The 20,698-nt window shown below is 44.1% G+C and overlaps 1 protein-coding gene across 6 annotated transcripts in view; it reads right to left on the bottom strand.

Annotated features, from left to right (window-relative positions):
• Positions 1-20,698, bottom strand: part of LOC137384696 (BTB/POZ domain-containing protein KCTD8-like) — a 352,009-nt gene that overhangs the window by 279,444 nt on the left and 51,867 nt on the right. For 3 of the 6 annotated variants that reach the window (XM_068059031.1, XM_068059202.1, XM_068059366.1), the window contains exon 3: positions 6,780-6,804. The exons of 2 other annotated variants lie outside the window; for them this stretch is intronic. In XM_068059031.1, the coding sequence (XP_067915132.1) occupies positions 6,780-6,804 (25 nt within the window). The remainder of the gene's footprint in view (positions 1-6,779; positions 6,805-20,698) is intronic. One more of the 6 variants, XM_068059458.1, reaches the window with a different exon arrangement.

Raw genomic sequence — 20,698 nt, 5'->3', positions numbered from 1 at the left:
ACCCAACAACGTGTTTCGGGTTCGGGTTGGGTGGGGTCTCTCTTCCAGGTCCAGCATTCAGGCTCGGGATGGGTCGGGCCTGACGTGGACAGTGCTGCCTACAAATGAACATTCAGAACATCAAGGTGGGAAACGTGCGGTCTGGATTCTATCTAAGATGTCAAATGACAACATTTAAACCTCAAAACTGGATTTGTGTACAGCAGTTTATTATAGTTGCTATTTTGGACTTGGATGGTATCACAACAGGATGCAGCTGGAGAAAACAAAAATGGATACCTCACAAAATTGATTCACATACTTTCTGGAAAGACAGAAATTTCTGAAGAAAATAATCTACTGCACTAACAGATTTCTACAGTGTATTGTTTGTTCTAGTTACTCTTCCTCAGAACATGATAGTTAACTCTGAATTTGGATTGCTGTACACTTTTGGATAGTCAGTTCAAAAGTGACTATCCAAAGTATAGAAGAGGGTTTGACAGGTGTCATGGTCCTGTAGCTTTTATTCAGAATATGCGGTTTGCCTTTAAGGCTTGCAAGGGATCAGTATTGCTTTAAGAACCAGAAAGCCTTAGGAGTTATCGGAAGGTGCATTTTCGTTGCCTTCGAAACAGCCATTTGGAGACTGCGATTCAAAGGGTGCATTCTTGTTACCATGGAAACAGCCACTGGGAGTGAGTCTGATGCGATACATTTGTTTCAATTCAGTTTTGAACTGGCTTTTAGTGAGACAGTTTGTTCTAACAGACAGAGAGACAGAAGACACAGCTGTGGTGTTCAGACACATGAAAAAGAGCTCTCAACCATTTAAACTGAAGGAATAGGATTTTAGTCTGTTTATTATTATCTCTCAAACTTCTAAAAAAAAAGTCAAGCCAAAACAGAGATCTTTGGTCATTTAAATTGAAGAAAGGGAAGTTAGACTATGACAATCTTTTATCCCTCAAAAACTCTAAAGTCAGATTGATTCTGTGGAAAGTGTTTGCAAGTCATTAATTGTTGAAATTTGTTGGAGAAGGAAAGCAACATTCTGTGAGGACTTCGAGCAACATCCTGTGAGGACTTCAAGCAACATTGGACTGTAAATTTGCAAGGACTCTAATTTTTTTCTATTTTAAATGTTGTTTATATCTTCATAGTGTTTAAGAATTTAGTTCTTCTAATTAAAGAGTTAATTTATTCATTTAAAGACACCTGATTTGGTTAGCCTCATTCGGGGTTAATAGATGGTACAATTTGGCTGAGTCTTTCTTTAATTTGGAAAGTTTTTATTAACGATATGTTAGGCGATCTGTGGAGCGACGGGATTGAATTATCAGTGCGTCAGTCCCACCACAATCAGAATCGTATATTTTGATTGGGGGCTTTGACAGGAGCGGTCAGTCGTAACACAGGCCTAAGAAGTGATATGCGAAGGTTCTGCACTGGCACTTTTTTTGGTCACTATAGGCTATTGAGGTTCAGTTACAGCAAATATTTTGATCATGGCATAAACATGGATGTCTGGGTGTGCCTTGTTCTTTCAGTCATGAAACACGAACAGCCTTGCTCCATCTCTCTGATGTTATGAAAGATTTTAGATTAGGGATGCTTGTCTGTAGTTATTAGAATCTGACTTTGATCCTTTCTTCTGGGCAGGCACAACTGTTACCTGCTTTCCATTTTAATGAGACAATGTTGGTTGACAGAAACAGCTAAATTAGATGAGTTAATTTTTTTTAGATAAACTCAGATTACTTAAGATCTCATATCATTTTGATGTTATTCCTAATCACTTGGTTAATGAATTTTTATTTTTACTATTTGTTTTTGGATCCATACCCAGTAATTACAAGGAAAGTTTTTATGATCACTTAACAGTGCTTTAGCACCTCCAAACAGTATTAGGGAGGAGAAAGTGATTTTAAAGGCTATTCTGCATATTTTGGAGTCGTCTTGAATCCAACCAGGATTAGCCCCTTATTGAAAGCTACAAATGAGATCAGTGTTCAACATCATCTTCAATGGAGAAGTAAAGCATAAAACAGCCCATAATTCAGGAAATCTCAATGATTAGGCAGAAGCGAGATGCCTACCGCATTCAAAATCACTTTGTTTTTCAGTACAGAAAGCATAATGTCTGTGTAATTATTTATGCAGCTGTGACCACCTAACAAATAATGCATGTTAATTTGGTTGGTGATTTAAAACATTTCTGTTATAAAGTCACACCTATTGCAATCATAAATATACTGGTCACTGCTAATAAATTGGTTCGAAGTCAATACAGTCAAAAACCCTTAAAGAAAAATTATTCATGTGGAGATAGTAGACTGAATCAGAAAACAAAAAGACAGTTATTATCACAAAGTTAAATCTAATATAAAAACATGAAAACATAGTAAGGTAACATGTATATATTTACTACATTACATGCACAGCTTTTTGTTTGCATTCTAAAAAAGTGTACTAATTTGCTATTTGGCACATGCTGGATGCTGTACAAATGATCATTTGTTCCGCAATTCTGTTTTGTGGGGTTTTAGTATCAGATTCTGCAATATTTGCATATTTGTGAAGACAAAGCCAACCTCATAGCTGCAGGTCAATACAACCATATTGGTAATACATGCATTCCCCTCCCCTCCCCTCTAGAAAACAACGACATACACTCACCTCTTGACCAGTTTTCACCAGGCACAGGCATCACAAAATGGCAACCCTAATAATCCAGCTGCTTAAGCTAATAAGCACTACACGACAACTAAGGCATACACAACCTTTCTGCATCAATTAGCACTAATGCCATACAGCAAGTTAAACTTTGGTGGAAATTGGACACTAGTGTAAAGATAAATATAGTCAGGGATGATCAAGCACTCTATAAAACACAATCGCTGCTCTGCTATAGGTAGCTTGTGAATGTCCTTTGCAGTTCGTTGTGTATTTTGGGTGTTAACATGTTTGACCATTTGGGGCGTTATTTTAATTGGCCATTTACTAGCCATAATATGGAAGCCCTTCACTAGTGAGACTCCTTTCCTGCACAAAGCGCAAATCATTTAACTCTTGAGCCTGCTCCATCATTCAATTAGATGATGGATGATCTGCACCTTAACTCCATTTACAGTCTTTGATTCATTTCCCTTGGTAACTTTAACAAAAATCCATCCCAGTTTTTAAAGTTCCATCATCCACAACCGTTTGGGGTAGAGTGTTCCAAACATATGAATTAGGAGCAGGAGTAGGCCCCTCAGCCCCTCAAGCCTGCTCCACCATTAAACAAGATCATGGCTGATGGTAACCTCAACTCCACATTCCCGCATACCCCCGATAACCTTTCACCTCCCCCCCCCCTTGCTTATCAAGAATCTATCTACCTCTGCCTTAAAAATATTCAAGCACTCTGCTTCTACCACCTTTTGAGGAAGAGAGGTCCAAAGACTCAACTCTCAGAGAAAAAAATTCTCCTCATCTCTGTCTTAAATGGGCAACCCCTTATTTTTAAATAGTGACCCCTAGTTCTAGATTCTCCCACAATAGGAAACTTCCTTTCCACATCCACCCTGTCAAGACCCCACAGGAGCTTACATGTTTCAATCAAGTCGTCTCTTACTCTTATAAACTCCAGCGGATATAGGCCTAGCTTGTCCAACCTTTCCTCATAAGACAACCTGCCCATTCCAGGTATTAGTCAAATAAGTCTTCTCTGAACTGCTTCCAATGCATTTACATCCTTCCTTACATAAGGAGACCAATACTGTACAAAGTACTCCAGATGTGGTCTCACCAATGCCCTGTACAACTATAGCATAGCTTCCCTAGTTTTGTATTCAATTCCCTCACTATAAACAATAACATTCTATTAAGCTTTCCTAATTACTTGCTGTACCTGCATACTAACCTTTTGTGATTCATGCACTAGGACACCCAGATCCCTCTGCATCTCAGAGCTCTGCAATCTCTCACCAATGAGATAATATGCTTCTTTGTTATTCTTCCTGCCAAGATGGACAGTTTCACATTTTCCCGCATTCTACTCCATTTGCCAGATCTTTGCCCACTCACTTAACCTATCTACATCCCCTTATAGCCCCCTTATGTCCACTTCACAACTTACTTTCCTACCTGTCTTTGTGGCATCAGCAAATTTAGCAACCATATCTTTGGTCCCTTCATCCAAGCCATTTATATAAATTGTAAAACGTTGAGGCCCCAGCACTGAGCCCTGTGGCACACCACTTGTTACATCTTGCTAACCAGAAAATGACCCATTTATGCCTACTCTCTGTTTCCTGTTAGCTAGCTAATCATCTTCCTTGCCAATATGTTACCCCCTACACTATGAGCTTTTATTTCCTGCAATAACCTTTGAGGTACACCTGATCAAATTATTTCTGGAAATCTAATTACAGTACATCCATTAGTTCCCCTTTATCCACAGCACGTTACTTCTTCAAAGAATTCCAATAAATTGGTTAAAACATGATTTCCCTTTCACAAAACCATGTTGACTCTGCCTGATTTAATTGAATTTTTCAAAGTGCACCACTATAACATCTTTAATAATAGCTTCTAACATTTTCCCTAAGACAGATGTTAATCTAACCGGTCTGTAGTTTCCTACTTTCTGTCTCCCTCTCTTTTCGAATAAAGGATTTATTTCACTATTTTCAAATCTAATCGCACCTTCCCCAAATCTAGGGAATTTTGGAAAATCAAAACCAATGCATCAACTATCTCCCTAGCCACTTCTTGTGAGGCCCTAGGATGGAGTCCATCAGGACCCGGGGACTAGTCAGCTCGCAACTCCAACAATTTGCTCTGTACCACTTCTCTGGTGATTGTAATTTTCTTGAGTTCCTCCCTCCCTCTATTTCCTAATTTACAGTTATTTCTGGAATATTGCCTCGACAGTGAAGACCAGTGCAAAATCCCTGTTCAGTTCATCTGTCATCTCCATATTTTCCCTTATTAATGCCTCAGACTCACTTTCTATAGGACCAATGCTCACTTTGTTAACTTTTCTTTTTTAACTATCTATCGAAACTCTTACTATCTGTTTTTATATTTCTAGTGAGCTTTCTCTCATACTCTAATTTTTCCTTCCTTATTAATCTTTTGGTCATTCTTTGCTGATTTTTATATGCTGTCCAATTTTCTGACCTGCCACCCATCTTTGCGCAATTATATGCTTTTTCTTTAAGTTTGATACTATCTTTAAAGTTTTTAGTTAACCACGGATGGTGGGTCCTCCCCTTGGAATTTTTCTTTTTCATTGGAATGTATCTGTGTATTCTGAAATAGCCCCTTAAATGTCTGCCACTGCATCTATATTGACCTATCCCTTAACTCTATTTGCCAGTTCACTTTAGCGAGCTCTGCTTTCATGCCCTCATAATTGCCCTTATTAAGTTTAAAATAGACCCACTCTTCTCTCTCTCAAACTGTATGTAAAATTCAATCATATTATTATTGCTGCTGCCTAGGGGTGCCATCACTATGAGGTCATTAATTAATCTTATCACATTGCATAGTACCAGGTCTAGTATAGCCTATTCTCTGGTTGGCTCCAGAACATGCTGTCCTAAGAAACTACCCCGAAAACATTCCATGAACTAAAATAGGCTACCATTGCCCATCTGATTTTCCAGTCCATATCTAGATTAAAATCCTGCATGATTATCGTCGTACCTTTCTGACAAGCTCCCATTATTTCTTCCTTTATACCCCATCCTACAGTGTGGTTACTGTTAAAGGGCATGTACACCACTCCCACAAGTGACTTCTTGCCTTTATCATTTCTCATCTCAAGCCAAACTGCTTCCACCTCCTGGTTTCTTGAACTTAGGCCATCCCTCTGCATTGTGCTAATACCATCATTAATTAACAAATATCTTCTACCGTTTGTGAAAAAGTGCTTCCTGATTTCACTCCTGAATGATCTAGCTCTAATTTTAAGACTAAGTCACCTTTTTCTTGATTTCCCCAGAAAAAAGATTTTCTTTATCTGTCCTATCAAATCCTTTCATTGCGTTCCGATCAGATCATCCTCAATCTTCTAAACTCAAGGAAATACAAGCCAGGTTTATGCAACCTGTCCTCATAATTTAATTCTCTAAGCCCTGGTAATCATTTTCAATTGTGCTGCTGTTGAGCGAGTCACATATTTGGGGAGCTATAAATTAGTAGATCTTCTTGAGGTAGGTCTTTCTCACAGGTAGTCCAGAACTTAGAGAGCACTTTCTCCCATCTCTTGCTGCCCTTTTGTTGTTTAAATATGACAGGACTTTGCAGGCTATCTTTTGGTGAGGTAACTGCTTAACAGGACATTATATTTATATAAATATTGTTTGCCTTAAGAGAAGAAACAAGTTGGGTAGAGTCCATGACAGGGCAAGTTGTAGATGGCTAAGTCAGAAAGTATGCCTGACGGGTCACACACTTTCTCCCCACCAATTTTGTTATTTTCTTATTCTACACCATTAGAATGCAATACTTCCCTCACTGGGCCATCAGGGTGTCACACCCTCTGAAAGACCATTAGGGCTCAACTTTAAAGAATAGATGTTTCTAAAATTTTTTTGCACATGATAATTTTTCCGAACTACCTAGTCTCCCACATTCACAGTGGCTGCTTTTTTTGATGAAGCTACTGCTACAAAATCTCCTCTGAGCTTTCTCTTTTGTTCTCCTTAAACTCCATATATATTATCCAACACAAGTCTCCTCCTCCTGGAACTTACTGCACTGGAATCGAGACTTGCTGCACTGCCCGCAGCCCCCCACCCCCCAACCAATCACATGGAGGGGACAGGCTGTCTGTCGCCAGCAATGACTTCAGCTGCCTGTGTGCAGGCGCTGGTGCCATTTTTAAAGGGTAGTCAGCCCTGCTGGCATGTTTAAATTTTTAAAGAACGATTCCCCCAAAATTGAAGAAATAAATTACTTAAGCCCCTTTCCCACCCCCACGAACAAATACAATAACTATTTGCCCTATCCCCCTCAAAACACTTAGCTTTTAAACCTGACCTTTGCCCCCACAAACTGTACAAAGTTTAAAGCTCAAAGCTGCTCACCATCCCCTAAACCCATTACGTTTATTTGACCCCATTCCCCCACACCCCCCCACCGCTCCCGTTCTGATAAACTTACCTTCTCCCCCCTCCCCAACAATGTGGCACCTCGTTTCCCCAGGGGGATCTGAAGGCGTGTGTGTGCAGTCTGTCGTGCCAAAGATCACGGCGGGCCCTCAGGATCTCGAGTAAGTATCTTTAAATTCATTAATTTTACTGATGCGAATATTTAAATTGTGGTCCCGTTGCCCAGTGGCAGGGGGCTGACACAGAGCCTTGCCACGGCCGGGAGAATAGGCTTGGCCCTGCTGGCGTCGACGTGCGTGGCGGCCTCATCCGGAGCCATCTTCAGGCACCCTCACCATGGATCACAAAGTCAAGGGCTTGTTAAAATCCAGCCCCCTGTTCCCGTGTCCCTTCCTCCCCATTGTCATAATCTACCCATACAATCTAATCTTGAATGTTACCAGGGTTTTTGTCACAACCACTTGTAATATCATTTGTTCCTTTGGTATGTGAACTACTGTAAGATTCACAGGACTCAAAGCAATAACTCCGTAAGATTTAAGATAGGTATGGAAAAGGACAAAGAGGGACCAGAAATAAAAGTACTGAATTGGGGAAAGACTGATTTCAATATGATAAAACAGGATCTGGCCAAAGTGGACCGGGAGCAACTACTTGTAGGAAAGTCTACATCAGACCAGTGGGAGTCATTCAAAAAGGAAATAGTGAGGGTCCAGGGCCAACATGTTCCCGTAAAGATGAAGGGTAGGACCAAAAAGTCCAGGGAACCCTGGATGTCAAGGGATAAAGAAGATTGGATAAGGAAAAAAAAGGAGGCTTATGGCAGATTCAGAGGGCTGAAAACAGCGGAGGCCCTAGAGGAGTATAGAAAGTGTAGGGGGGGGGGGGGTACTTAAAAAAAGTAATGAGGAGAGCGAAGAGGGGACATGAAAAAACACTGGCGGGCAAGATAAAGAAAAATCCCAAGGTGTTTTATAAGTATATTAAGGGCAAGAGGATAACCAGGGAAAGAGTAGGGCCCATTAGGGACCAAAGTGGCAATCTGTGTGTGGAGCCAGAGGACATAGGTGAGGTTTTAAATGATTACTTTTCATCTGTGTTCATTATGGGGAAGGACAATGTAGGTGTAGAGATCAGGGAGGGGGATTGTGATATACTTGAAAAATTTAACATTGAAAGGGAGGAAGTATTTGCTGTTTTAGCAGGCTAAAAAGTGGATAAATCCCCAGGCCCAGATAAGATGCATCCCAGGCTGTTATGTGAGGCAAGGGAGGAGATAGCAGGGGCTCTGACACAAATTTTCAAATCCTCTCTGGTCACAGGAAAGGTGCCAGAGGACTGAAGGACAACGAATGTGGTACCATTATTCAAGAAGGGTAGCAGGGATAAACCAGGTAATTACAGGCCGGTGATTCTAACATCAGTGGTCCAGAAACTATTGGAAAAAATTCTGAGGGACAGGATTAATCTCCACTTGGAGAGGCAAGGATTAATCAAGGATAGTCAGCATGGCTTTGTCAGGGGGAGATCGTGTCTAACAAATTTGATTGAATTTTTCAAGGAAGTGACGAGGTGTATAAATAAGGGTAAAGCAGTTGATGTCGTCTACATGGACCTCAGTAAGGCTTTTGATGAGATCCCACATAGGAGATTGGTTAAGAAGGTAAGAGCCCATGGGATCCAGGGCAATTTGGAAAATTGGATCCAAAATTGGCTTCGTGGCAGGAGGCAGAGGGTGATGGTCGAGGGCTGTTTTTGCGAGTGGAAGCCTTTGACCAGTGGTGTACCACAGGGACCGATGCTGGGACCCTTGCTGTTTGTAGTGTATATTAATGATTTAGACATTAATATAGGAGGTATGATCAGTAAGTTTGCAGAAGATGCGAAAATTGGTGATGTCGTAAATAGTGAGGAGGAAAGCTTTAGATTACAGGACGATATATATGGGCTGGTAAGATGGGCGGAACAGTGGCAAATGGAATTTAATCCTGAGAAGTGTGAGGTGATCCATTTTGGGAGGACTAACAAGGCAACGGAATATACAATGGGTGGTAGGACCCTAGGAAGTACAGAGGGTCAGAGGGACCTTGGTGTACTTGTCCATAGATCACTGAAGGCAGCAGCACAGGTAGATAAGGTGGTTAGGAAGGCATACGGGATACTTGCCTTTATGAGCCGAGGCAAAGAATATAAGAGCAGGGAGGTTATGATGGAGCTGTATAAAACGTTAGTTGGGCCACAGCTGGAGTACTGTATTCAGTTCTGGTCACAACACTATAGGAAGGATGGGATTGCACTGGAGAGGGTGCAGAGGAGATTCACCAGGTTGTTGCCTGGGCTGGTGCATTTCAGCTATGAAGAGAGTGGATAGGCTAGGGTTGTTTTCCTTAGAGTAGGGATGGATGAGTGGGACCTGATTTAGGTACACAAAATTATGAGGGGCATTGATAGGATAGATATGAAGAAAGGTTTTCCCTTAGCGGAGGGGTCAATAACCAGGGGGCATAGATTTAAGGTAAGAGGAAGGAGGTTTAGAGGGTATTTGAGGAAAAATGTTTTCACCCAGAGGGTGGTTGGAATCTGGAACACATTGCCTGAAGGGGTGGTAGAGGCAGGAACCCTCACAACATTTAAGAAGCATTTAGATGAGCACTTGAAATGCCATAACGTACAAAGGTACGGGCCAAGTACTGGAAAATGGGATTAAAATAGATAGGTGCTTGATGGCCGGCACAGACCCGATGGGCCGAAGGGCCTGTTTCTGTGCTGCATAACTCTATGACTCTATATCCAAAGAATATGTGATTTGTATTAGAACTTAAAACTAGAACATATATATACATATAGCTACTACAACAGCCTCATTGATGCACGTCTCACTCTGTCAGACGACAACCACAACTCCCTGGTCATGTGTGACCTGACATCACTTCATCTGGTGACTTTCACTTACAGTTCCTTCAAGTGATCCTCTTAAAGTCGTCCCACAACATTTTCCTTTTTTCCAAAGATAAAAACATATGTACAATAGACAATGATGTTGTGGTTTGTACTAACTATACATGATTAAAACAAACTTTATTTACAGGTAAACAAGTTTAACACTCTCTAAAACGTCCTAAAGAGGTTTGCTTAGTCATCCCGATCTTGTTATTGTAAACCTGTTTCCAGAGCTGAGCTCGTCTTGACAACTCCTCTGAAACTCTGATGCCTTGAAACTCTGGTTAACGTGCTCTTTCTCTGTGCTCGTAGCCTCTGTATGTTTATCTTCAGACTTTGTCTTTGAATGTGTCCGCGATGTCACAGGGTTGTCACATGTAGTGTTGTCGTATAGTTCTCTGAGTTGACTTCAGCTCCTTCTGAGAATCACACCAGTGGGTGTCTGAACCTCGTATGATATGGGCTGGTCGCATATCCTAGCGGGAAGGGGCCATACTGGACCTGGTGTTGGGGAATGAGCCCGGCCAGGTGGTTGAAGTTTCAGTAGGGGACGACTTTGGGAATAGTGATCACAATTCCGTAAGTTTTAGAATACTCATGGACAAAGACGAGAGTGGTCCTAAAGGAAGAATGCTAAATTGGGGGAAGGCCAACTATACCAAAATTCGGCAGGAGCTGGGGAATGTAGATTGGGAGCAGCTGTTTGAAGGTAAATCCACATTTGATATGTGGGAGGCTGTTAAAGAGAGGTTGATTAGCGTGCAGGAGAGTCATGTTCCTGTGAAAATGAGGGATAGAAATGGCAAGATTAGGGAACCATGGATGACAGGTGAAATTGTGAGACTAGCTAAGAGGAAAAAGGAAGCATACATAAGGTCTAGGAGGCTGAAGAAAGACGAAGCTTTGAAAGAATATCGGGAATGTAGGACCAATCTGAAACGAGGAATTAAGAGAGCTAAAAGGGGTCATGAAATATCTTTAGCAAACAGGGTTAAGGAAAATCCCAAAGCCTTTTATTCATATATAAGGAGCAAGAGGGTAACTAGAAAAAGGATTGGCCCACTCAAGGACAAAGGAGGAAAGTTATGCATGGAGTCAGAGAAAATGGGTGAGATTTTAAACGAGTACTTTGCCTCGGTATTCACCGAGGAGAGGGACATGACGGATGTTGAGGTTAGGGACAGATGTTTGATTACTCTAGGTCAAGTCGACATAAGGAGGGAGGAAGTGTTGGGGTATTCTAAAAGGCATTAAGGTGGACAAGTCCCCAGGTCCGGATGGGATTTATCCCAGGTTACTGAGGGAAGCGAGAGAGGAAATAGCTGGGGCCTTAACAGATATCTTTGCAGCATCCTTAAACACGGGTGAGATCCCGGAGGACTGGAGAATTGCTAATGTTGTCCCCTTGTTTAAGAAGGGTAGCAGGGAAAATCCAGGTAATTATAGACCGGTGAGCCTGACGTCAGTGGTAGGGAAGCTGCTGGAGAAGATACTGAGGGATAGGATCTATTCCCATTTGGAAGAAAATGGGCTTATCAGTGATAGGCAACATGGTTTTGTGCAGGGAAGGTCATGTCTTATCAACTTAATAGAATTCTTTGAGGAAGTGACAAAGTTGATTGATGAGGGAAGGGCTGTAGATGTCATATACATTGACTTCAGTAAGGCGTTTGATAAGGTAGGCTGATGGAGAAAGTGAAGTCGCATGGGGTCCAGGGTGTACTAGCTAGATGGATAAAGAACTGGCTGGGCAACAGGAGACAGAGACTAGTAGTGGAAGGGAGTTTCTCAAAATGGAGACGTTTGACCAGTGGTGTTCCACAGGGATCCGTGCTGGGACCACTGTTGTTTGTGATATACATAAATGATTTGGAGGAAAGTATAGGTGGTCTGATTAGCAAGTTTGCAGACGACACCAAGATTGGTGGAGTAGCAGATAGTGAAGGGGACTGTCAGAGAATACAGCAGAATATAGATAGATTGGACAGTTGGGCAGAGAAATGGCAGATGGAGTTCAATCAGGGCAAATGCGTGGTGATGCATTTTGGAAGATCCAATTCAAGAGTGAACTATACAGTAAATGGAAAAGTCCTGGGGAAAATTGATGTACAGAGAGATTTGGGTGTTCAGGTCCATTGTTCCCTGAAGGTGGCAACGCAGGTCAATAGAGTGGTCAAGAAGGCATACGGCATGCTTTCCTTCATCGGACGGGGTATTGAGTACAAGAGTTGGCAGGTCATGTTACAGTTGTATAAGACTTTGGTTCAGCCACATTTGGAATACTGCGTGCAGTTCTGGTCGCCACATTACCAAAAGGATGTAGATGCTTTGGAGAGGGTGCAGAGGAGGTTCACCAGGATGTTGCCTGGTATGGGGGGCACTAGCTATGAAGAGAGGTTGAGTAGATTAGGATTATTTTCATTAGAAAGACGGAGGTTGAGGGGGGACCTGATTGAGGTGTACAAAATCATGAGAGGTATAGACAGGGTAGATAGCAAGAAGCTTTTTCCCAGAGTGGGGGATTCAATTACGAGGGGTCACGAGTTCAAAGTGAGAGGGGAAAAGTTTAGGGGGGATATGCGTGGAAAGTTCTTTACGCAGAGGGTGGTGGGTGCCTGGAACACGTTGCCAGTGGAGGTGGTAGACGCGGGCACGATAGCGTCTTTTAAGATGTATCGAGACAGATAGATGAATGGGCAGGAAGCAAAGAGATACAGACTCTTAGAAAATAGGCGACATGTTTAGATAGAGGATCTGGATCGGCGCAGGCTTGGAGGGCCGAAGGGCCTGTTCCTGTGCTGTAATTTTCTTTGTTCTTTGTTCTTTGTTCAACCGCTGCAGGATACCAAGTACCTGATGGATGATTGAGGACCCTGATCCTCTGTCCTACTCGCAATCAAGATAATTCTGGTCCTACTTGCCTTTCATACAATACCTTCATCTTCCCTTGATTGGAAAGCTTAGAATAATGATGACTGGGAACATTATCAATCATTGGCACTCCCTCTGACCTTTGGGTACTTGCTACAATGAACTGAAGCCTGACGAAAAATTGTTGGTCATACCGCCTCTTTGTGTTAAGTCTCTCAATCTTTGTGTCGTCCTTTGCGTGGACCAACCTGATACACTCGACCTGGATATTTTGTAACATCTTTGGTGTGTTACTGAATCCATGTATTCTAACAATTCGTAAATCTCAGCATACTGGAAGTCCTGCAACAGCTGGTCCAGTTGTGTCAACGATATAAAATGTTTGTGGAAGCCATTCGGAGCTTCCATAGCTGCACTGCAATGTTATCTTTCCAATGCAGTTGATTGGAAAACCATTGTAGACAGTCGGTCTAGCCGTGGTGGGTTTCTTTAAGTGGCCATTTCTTTAAGTACATGTTCTCCAGTATGTGGATGGGCAGAATATTTGCACTTGCTCCAGTGTTGATTTTTACTCTGAGCTTATGCTTGCCACTCTTCTGCCGACATATAATCCCAATCATGGTGAATAACTCATTGCGTAATAGCATTGACATGTTGATCCAAATTGACTACATGAAATGCTTGCTCGCTGTTCACACGAGTGCATTCTTCACCCATATCCTCCTGACAATCTGTCTCTCTGCTGACCTGATGTACCTGACTGAGGCTTTTGTTGTATGGAGGCATACGTTTTGTTGCATTTGCCATCCTGTCTTGCAGATGTTCTGTCTGCATGTGTTCTGCCACCATTCCTGTGTGAAGTATCTGAGCTTGGCCTTCTGCACTGCCTTGCCCAAAGTCCTCACATGCCACAAGCTTTGTACTGGTCCTGGTACACTGGACAACTGTGAATTGGGTGAGTCAGGCCACATTTTCCACAGCCTTAGCAGACCTCTGCACCTTGGTAACTACCGATTGTTTTGGTGTTACAAGCGTAACTGTTGCCGCCCAGCCATGATGGCTTCACATTTCCATCCATCATTGCGTTGTGCATCTATGGTGTGCCCTTTCTTATTTTCTAGCAGATTTTTTTGAAAGGCCTCCAGTGGGAGAGATGCAATTACTAGTTCTATAAGCTGCTCCAACCATTCAATATCTGCAAAGTTGCATTCTTAAGCTTTGCCTCGGCACCTTGCAACAAACTGGTCAATGGACTCATCTTGCCTGTGCCGGTAGGTCATAAACTCAAGGCTATGTACTCAGAAATTGACCCTCACCTCAGTTGCTCCTCCAGAAATGTCCACAACTTGCTAAGGTCTTTCTGATCCTCTGCTGACAATCCTGATGTATTGAATATTCAGTGTATTAACAGCTAATCTGTACTAATGCTTTGTCTTTCAACACACCATTAACATATTGTTTGCCTTTGCTCCGTGACCTTTTGGTCAGCTATGTGGCCTGCTCCAATCTAGACCTCCTTTGTTATCTCTTGCCCCACCCCCACCTCACTTGCTTATAACCTGTGACTTTTCTAATATTTGTCAGTTCCGATGAAGGGTCACTGACCCAAAATGTTAACTGTGCTTCTCTTTCCACAGATGCTGCCAGACCTGCTGAGTGGTTCCAGCATTTCTTGTTTTTATTTCAGATTTCCAGCATCCGCAGTATTTTGCTTTTATTTTAGTGTTTAATTCACTGCCACTTCTCTTCCAGGAATGCCTACCTTGAAGAAGTTCTGCTCTTCTCTCCGACGGGATTTTCGTTTGTCTCTTTTACCTTGTTCACCTTCATTGCTTTCTATTTCCCTCCTGGTGTCTGATAAGGTATCTACCAAAACTCGTTTTCACAGCCACATCTCCTTCCTCAGTGACTGTCTCTGGCTCCGACTTATTCCACGTGGATTCCAACTGCAGTTTCACCCATCCTGCTTTGAAACCACCCAGGATCACAGGTGTCTCCGAGAAATACAACGTTCCTCAGACTGCTACTCTCGCCGCATCCTGAGATCCACACTCAGTGCTATGCGCCGCCATATGCACACACTGGACCTCTCTCTCCAGCAGCACCGCCTCACCTTATCTCAAAGCTGTTCTACTGCGCAGTTTCATTTCATCTTTCATCTCATCCGACGCATTAACAAAAAACTGTTTTTCTTCCTTTCAGGTGTTAAGGAACGCAAGCTCCAGCAGCTGATGGGGACCAATGCCCCTCCAGCTCCTCCTTCCGCTTCACTTCCCTCTGACCCCACCCCTTCTGATCTGACCCCTTGCCGTGTATTCACTATACCCTCTGACCTCCCCCTCTCTGATGCTGAGCGTTCTGTACTCAGCAAAGGTCTCAGTTTTATCCCCTTACGCCCCCATCTCAATGAATTTCGCGCTCGACGTTGAGCTCTTCTTCCGTCGCCTCCGCCTCCGGGCTCACTTCTTTGACCAGGAGTCCTCCCCCCGACCAGCAGACCCATCCACCCGCCTCTAGAATTCTCCCTCTACCTGGACCCCTCCCCCTGGCCCCTTACCCGCTCTTGATCTCTTCATTGAAAACTGTCGGCGAGACATTGGTCGTCTCAATTTCTCTGCCCCTTCACTCACTCTAACCTGTCCCCCTCTGAACTTGAGACACTCCGTTCTCTCAGGTCTAACCCCGACATGGTCATCAAACCTGCAGACAAGGGTGGTGCTGTTGTTGTATGGCGTACCGACCTCTACCTGGCAGAAGCTCAACGCCAACTCACGGACACTTCTTCCTACCTCCCTCTGGACCATGACCCCACCACTGAACATCAAGCCACCGTCCAAAGGACTGTCACTGACCTCATCTCCTCTGGAGATCTTCCCTCTACAGCTTCCAACCTCATAGTCCCACAACCCCGGACAGCCCGCTTCTACCTCCTTCCCAAAATCCACAAACGGGACTGTCCTGGCAGACCCATTGTGTCAGCCTGCTCCTGCCCCACTGAACTTATTTCTTCCTATCTAGACTCTATCTTTTCTCCGCTGGTCCAGTCTCTTCCCACCCACATCCGTGACTCTTCTGACGCCCAACGTCATTTTGACAATTTCCAGTTTCCTGGTCCCAACCGCCTCCTCTTCACTATGGACGTCCAATCGCTCTACACCTCCATCCACCACCAGGATGGTTTGAGGGCTCTCCGCTTCTTCCTGGAACAGAGGCCCAACCAGTCCCCATCCACCAGCACCCTTCTCCGCCTGGCTGAACTTGTTCTCACATTGAACAACTTCTCCTTCAACTCCACGCACTTCCTTCAAGTAAAAGGTGTTGCTATGGGTATCCGCATGGGTCCTAGTTATGCCTGTCTTTTTGTGGGATATGTCAAGCATTCTTTGTTCCAGTCCTACTCGGGCCCCCTCCCCCAACTCTTTTTCCAGTACAGCGATGACTGTATCGGTGCCGTTTCCTGCTCCTGCCCCGAACTGGAAAACTTTATCAACTTTGCTTCCAATTTCCACCCTTCTCTCACCTTTACATGGTCCATCTCTGACACTTCCCTTCCATTCCTCGACTTCTCTGTCTCCATCTCTGGGGATAGGTTGTCTACTAATATCCATTATAAGCCCACCGACTCCCACAGCTACCTCGACTACACTTCACACCCTACCTCCTGTAAGGACTCCATTCCATTCTCCCAGTTTCTCCGTCTCCGATGCATCTGCTCTGATGATGCTACCTTCCATGACGGTGCTTCTGATATGACCTCCTTTTTCTTCAACCGAGGATTTCCCCCCACTGTGGTTGACAGGGCCCTCAACCGTGTCCGGCCCATTCCCCGCACCTCTACCCTCACCCCTTCCCCTCCCTCCCAGAACCGTGACAGGGTTCCCCTTGTCCTCACTTTCCACCCCACCAGCCTCCATATCCAAAGGATCATCCTCCGCCATTTCCGCCACCTCCAGCGTGATGCCACTACCAGTCGCATCTTCCCCTCCCTTCCCCTGTCAGCATTCCGAAGGGATCGTTCCCTCCGCGACACCCTGGTCCACTCCTCCATTACCCCCACCACCTGGTCCCTGTCCCATGGCACCTTCCCCTGCAATTACAGGAGGTGTAATACCTGCCCATTTACCTCCTCTCTCCTCACTATCCCAGGCCCCAAACACTCCTTTCAGGTGAAGCAGCGATTTACTTGTACTTCTTTCAATGTAGTGTACTGTATTCGCTGCTCACAGTGTGGTCTCCTCTACATTGGGGAGACCAAGCGCAGACTGGGTGACCGCTTTGCGGAACATCTCCGCTCAGTCCGCAAGCAGGACCCTGAGCTTCCGGTTGCTTGCCATTTCAACACTCCCCCCTGCTCTCATGCTCACATCTCTGTCCTGGGATTGCTGCAGTGTTCCAGTGAACATCAACGCAAGCTCGAGGAACAGCATCTCATCTACCGGTTAGGCACACTACAGCCTGCCGGACTGAACATTGAGTTCAATCATTTCAGAGCATGACAGCCCCCCATTTTACTTTCATTTTTAGTTATTTTTTTCTTCCTTTTTTTTACATTCTTTTTTACATTTTTTACAATCTTTTTTTTTTGCATTTAGTTCATTTCATCTTAGTTTGTTCAGTTTGCTTACCCACTGTTTTTTTTCAGGTTTGCACTTGCTGCTGTTCAATATTCAGTGTATTAACACCTTATCTGTACTAATGCTTTGTCTTTCAACACACCATTAACATATTGTTTGCCTTTGCTCTGTGACCTTTTGGTCAGCTATGTGGCCTGGTCCAATCTAGACCTCCTTTGTTATCTCTTGCCCCACCCCCACCTCACTTGCTTATAACCTGTGACTTTTCTAATATTTGTCAGTTCCGATGAAGGGTCACTGACACGAAACGTTAACTCTGCTTCTCTTTCCACAGATGCTGCCAGACCTGCTGAGTGGTTCCAGCATTTCTTGTTTTTATTTCAGATTTCCAGCATCCGCAGTATTTTGCTTTTATTATACTGATGTATTGATCCATTGCAGGCCCTCATTGCCCAGGGCAATCTTGATTTTGATAGCTTATTTCTCTCGTTCACTCATTTCTTGATCCAGGATACACAGTTCCTTCCGCGGTCGAAACATTTTCAATTCAGAGGCTATATCTGACACCATCCAATCCATGATTGGATATCTGAAAGCCATTTCTGGATAATTCTGCCTTTTTATAGATATAAAACTTTTTGCAGGCCTTCTTTTTCACATCTGCCCCTTTTAAGAGTGATGACAGCAGCTGCTTTTGTTTATACAGCTCGTATTTTTAAAGCGAGAGAGCAGTTCTTTTTTACACAACTTGTTCAATTTTTTTTAACTCAGAGAGCAGGTTTTTTAAAACTGAGAGCTGTTATTTTAAGAGGGCTCTAGCTTGCAGTATTGGCAGCTGCCACAGCCAACGTTTTACTTCGTGCAGGACCTCCAGTGGTGCGATCAAGTTCTTCCCATTCTTTTCAGTTTAGGCCCTGCTCATGAATCAATAAAAAAAAGGGAAAACTAAAGCAGTAATGGCTGTACTACTTATTTTCAAATTTCTCGACCCACTGCCAGATTAGTTGAAAACTCCAATCTCTGGCAAATTGCCTGTTGTACTCACAGAGTTTCAATACCTCCCAGGGTCCTGTCTGTGCTCTCTGCCTGAATATTCAGCCACTCCAAGTGGGAATCGGATGTTCCTTGTTCTCTCCTAGTGTGTCCTTCAGAAAAAGTCAATTGTTGCCATGATGTAATATATCCCACTGCTGCCACCATATATTAGAGTCATAGAGAGATACAGCACCAAAACAGGCCCTTTGGCCCACTAAGTCTGTGCCAACCATCAACTACCCATTTATACTAATCCTATTATTAATCCCTTTTTTCCCTCTCACATCCCCACCTTCCCTCAATTCCCGACCTACACGAGAGCAATTTTTTTTAAACAATGGCCAATTTACTTATCAACCAGCAAGCCTTTGGCATGTGGGAGGAAACCAGAGCACCTGGAGGAAACCCACGCAGTCATATGGAGACCTTGCAAACTCCACACAGGCAGTACCCAGAATTGGGGGGCAGGCAGTGGCACAGTGGTATTATCACTGGACTAGTAACCCACAGACCCAGGGTATTTCTCAGGGGACATGGGTTCAAATCCCACCACAGCAGAAGGTGGAATTTGAATTTAATTAATAAATCTGGAATTAAAAGCCAGTCTAATGATGGCCATGAAACCATTGTCGATTGTTGTAAAAAACCCATCTGGTTCACTAATGTCCTTTAGGGAAGGAAATCTGCTGTCCTTACCTGGTTTGGCCTACATGTGACTCCAGACCCACAGCAATGTGGTTAACTCTTACATGCCCTCTGAATTGGCCTAGCAAGCCACTCAGTTGTATCTAACCGCTACAAAATCTATAAAAAGGAATGAAACCGGACGGACTACCAGGCATCGACCAAGGCACCGGAAACGACAACGGCAAATCCAGCCCTGTCGACCCTGCAAAGTCCTCCTTACTAACATCTGGGGGCTTGTGCCAAAGTTGGGAGAGCTGTCCCACAGACTAGTCAAGCAACAGCCTGACATAGTCATACTCACGGAATCATACCTTACAGACAATGTCCCAGATACTGCCATCACCATTCCCGGGTATGTCCTGTCTCACTGGCACGACAGACCCAGCAGAGGTGGTGGCACAGTGGTATACAGTAGGGAGGGAGTTGCCCTGGGAGTCCTCAACATCGACTCCGGACCCCACGAAGTCTCATGGCATCAGGTCAAACATGGGCAAGGTAACCTCCTACTGATTACCACCTACCGCCCTCCCTCAGCTGATGACTCAGTGCTCCTCCATGTTGAACACCACTTGGAGGAAGCACTGAGGGTGGCAAGGGCACAAAATGTACTCTAGGCGGGGGACTTCAATGTCCATCACCAAGAGTAGCTCGGGAGCACCACGACTGACTGAGCTGGCCAAGTCCTAAAGGACATAGCTGTTGGACTGGGTCTGTTGACCTCGTCCTCACCAATCTGCCTGCCACAGATGCTTCTGTCCATGACTGTAATGGTAGGAGTGACCACCGCACAGTACTTGTGGAGACAAAGTCCCGCCTTCACATTGAGGATACCGTCCATTGTGTTGTGTGGCACTATCACCGTGCTAAATGGGATAGATTTCAAACAGATCTAGCAATGCAAAACAGGGCATCCATGAGGCACTGTGAGCCATCAGCAGCAGCAGAATTGTAATCAACCACAATCTGTAACCTCATGGCCCGGCATATCCCCCACTCTACCATTACCATCAAGCCAGGAGACCAACCGTGGTTCAATGAAGAGGGCAGGAGGGCATGCCAGGAGCAGCACCAGGCATACCTCAAAATAAGGTGTCAACTTGGTGAAGCTACAACCCAGGACTACTTGCATGCCAAACTGCGTAAGCAGCATGCGATAGACAGAGCAAAGCGATCCCATTACCAACGGATCAGATCTAAGCTCTGCAGTCCTGCCACATACAGCCGTGAATGGTGGTGGACAATTAAACAACTAACTGGAGGAGATGGCTCCACAAATATCCCCATCCTCAATGATGTGGGAGCCCAGCACAACAGTGTGAAAGATAAGGCTGAAGCATTTGCAACAATCCTCAGCCAGAAGTGCCGAGTTGATGATCTATCTCGGCCTCCTCCTGAAGTCCCCAGCATCACAGATGCCAGACTACAGCCAATTCGATTCACTCCGCATGATATCAAGAAACGACTGAAGGCACTGGATACTGCAAAAGCATGGGCCCTAACGATATT

This window comes from Heterodontus francisci, chromosome 1, assembly GCF_036365525.1.
Source record: "Heterodontus francisci isolate sHetFra1 chromosome 1, sHetFra1.hap1, whole genome shotgun sequence".
Taxonomy (NCBI): Eukaryota; Metazoa; Chordata; class Chondrichthyes; order Heterodontiformes; family Heterodontidae; genus Heterodontus; species Heterodontus francisci.
This window is presented reverse-complemented; position numbering and strand designations above follow the sequence as displayed.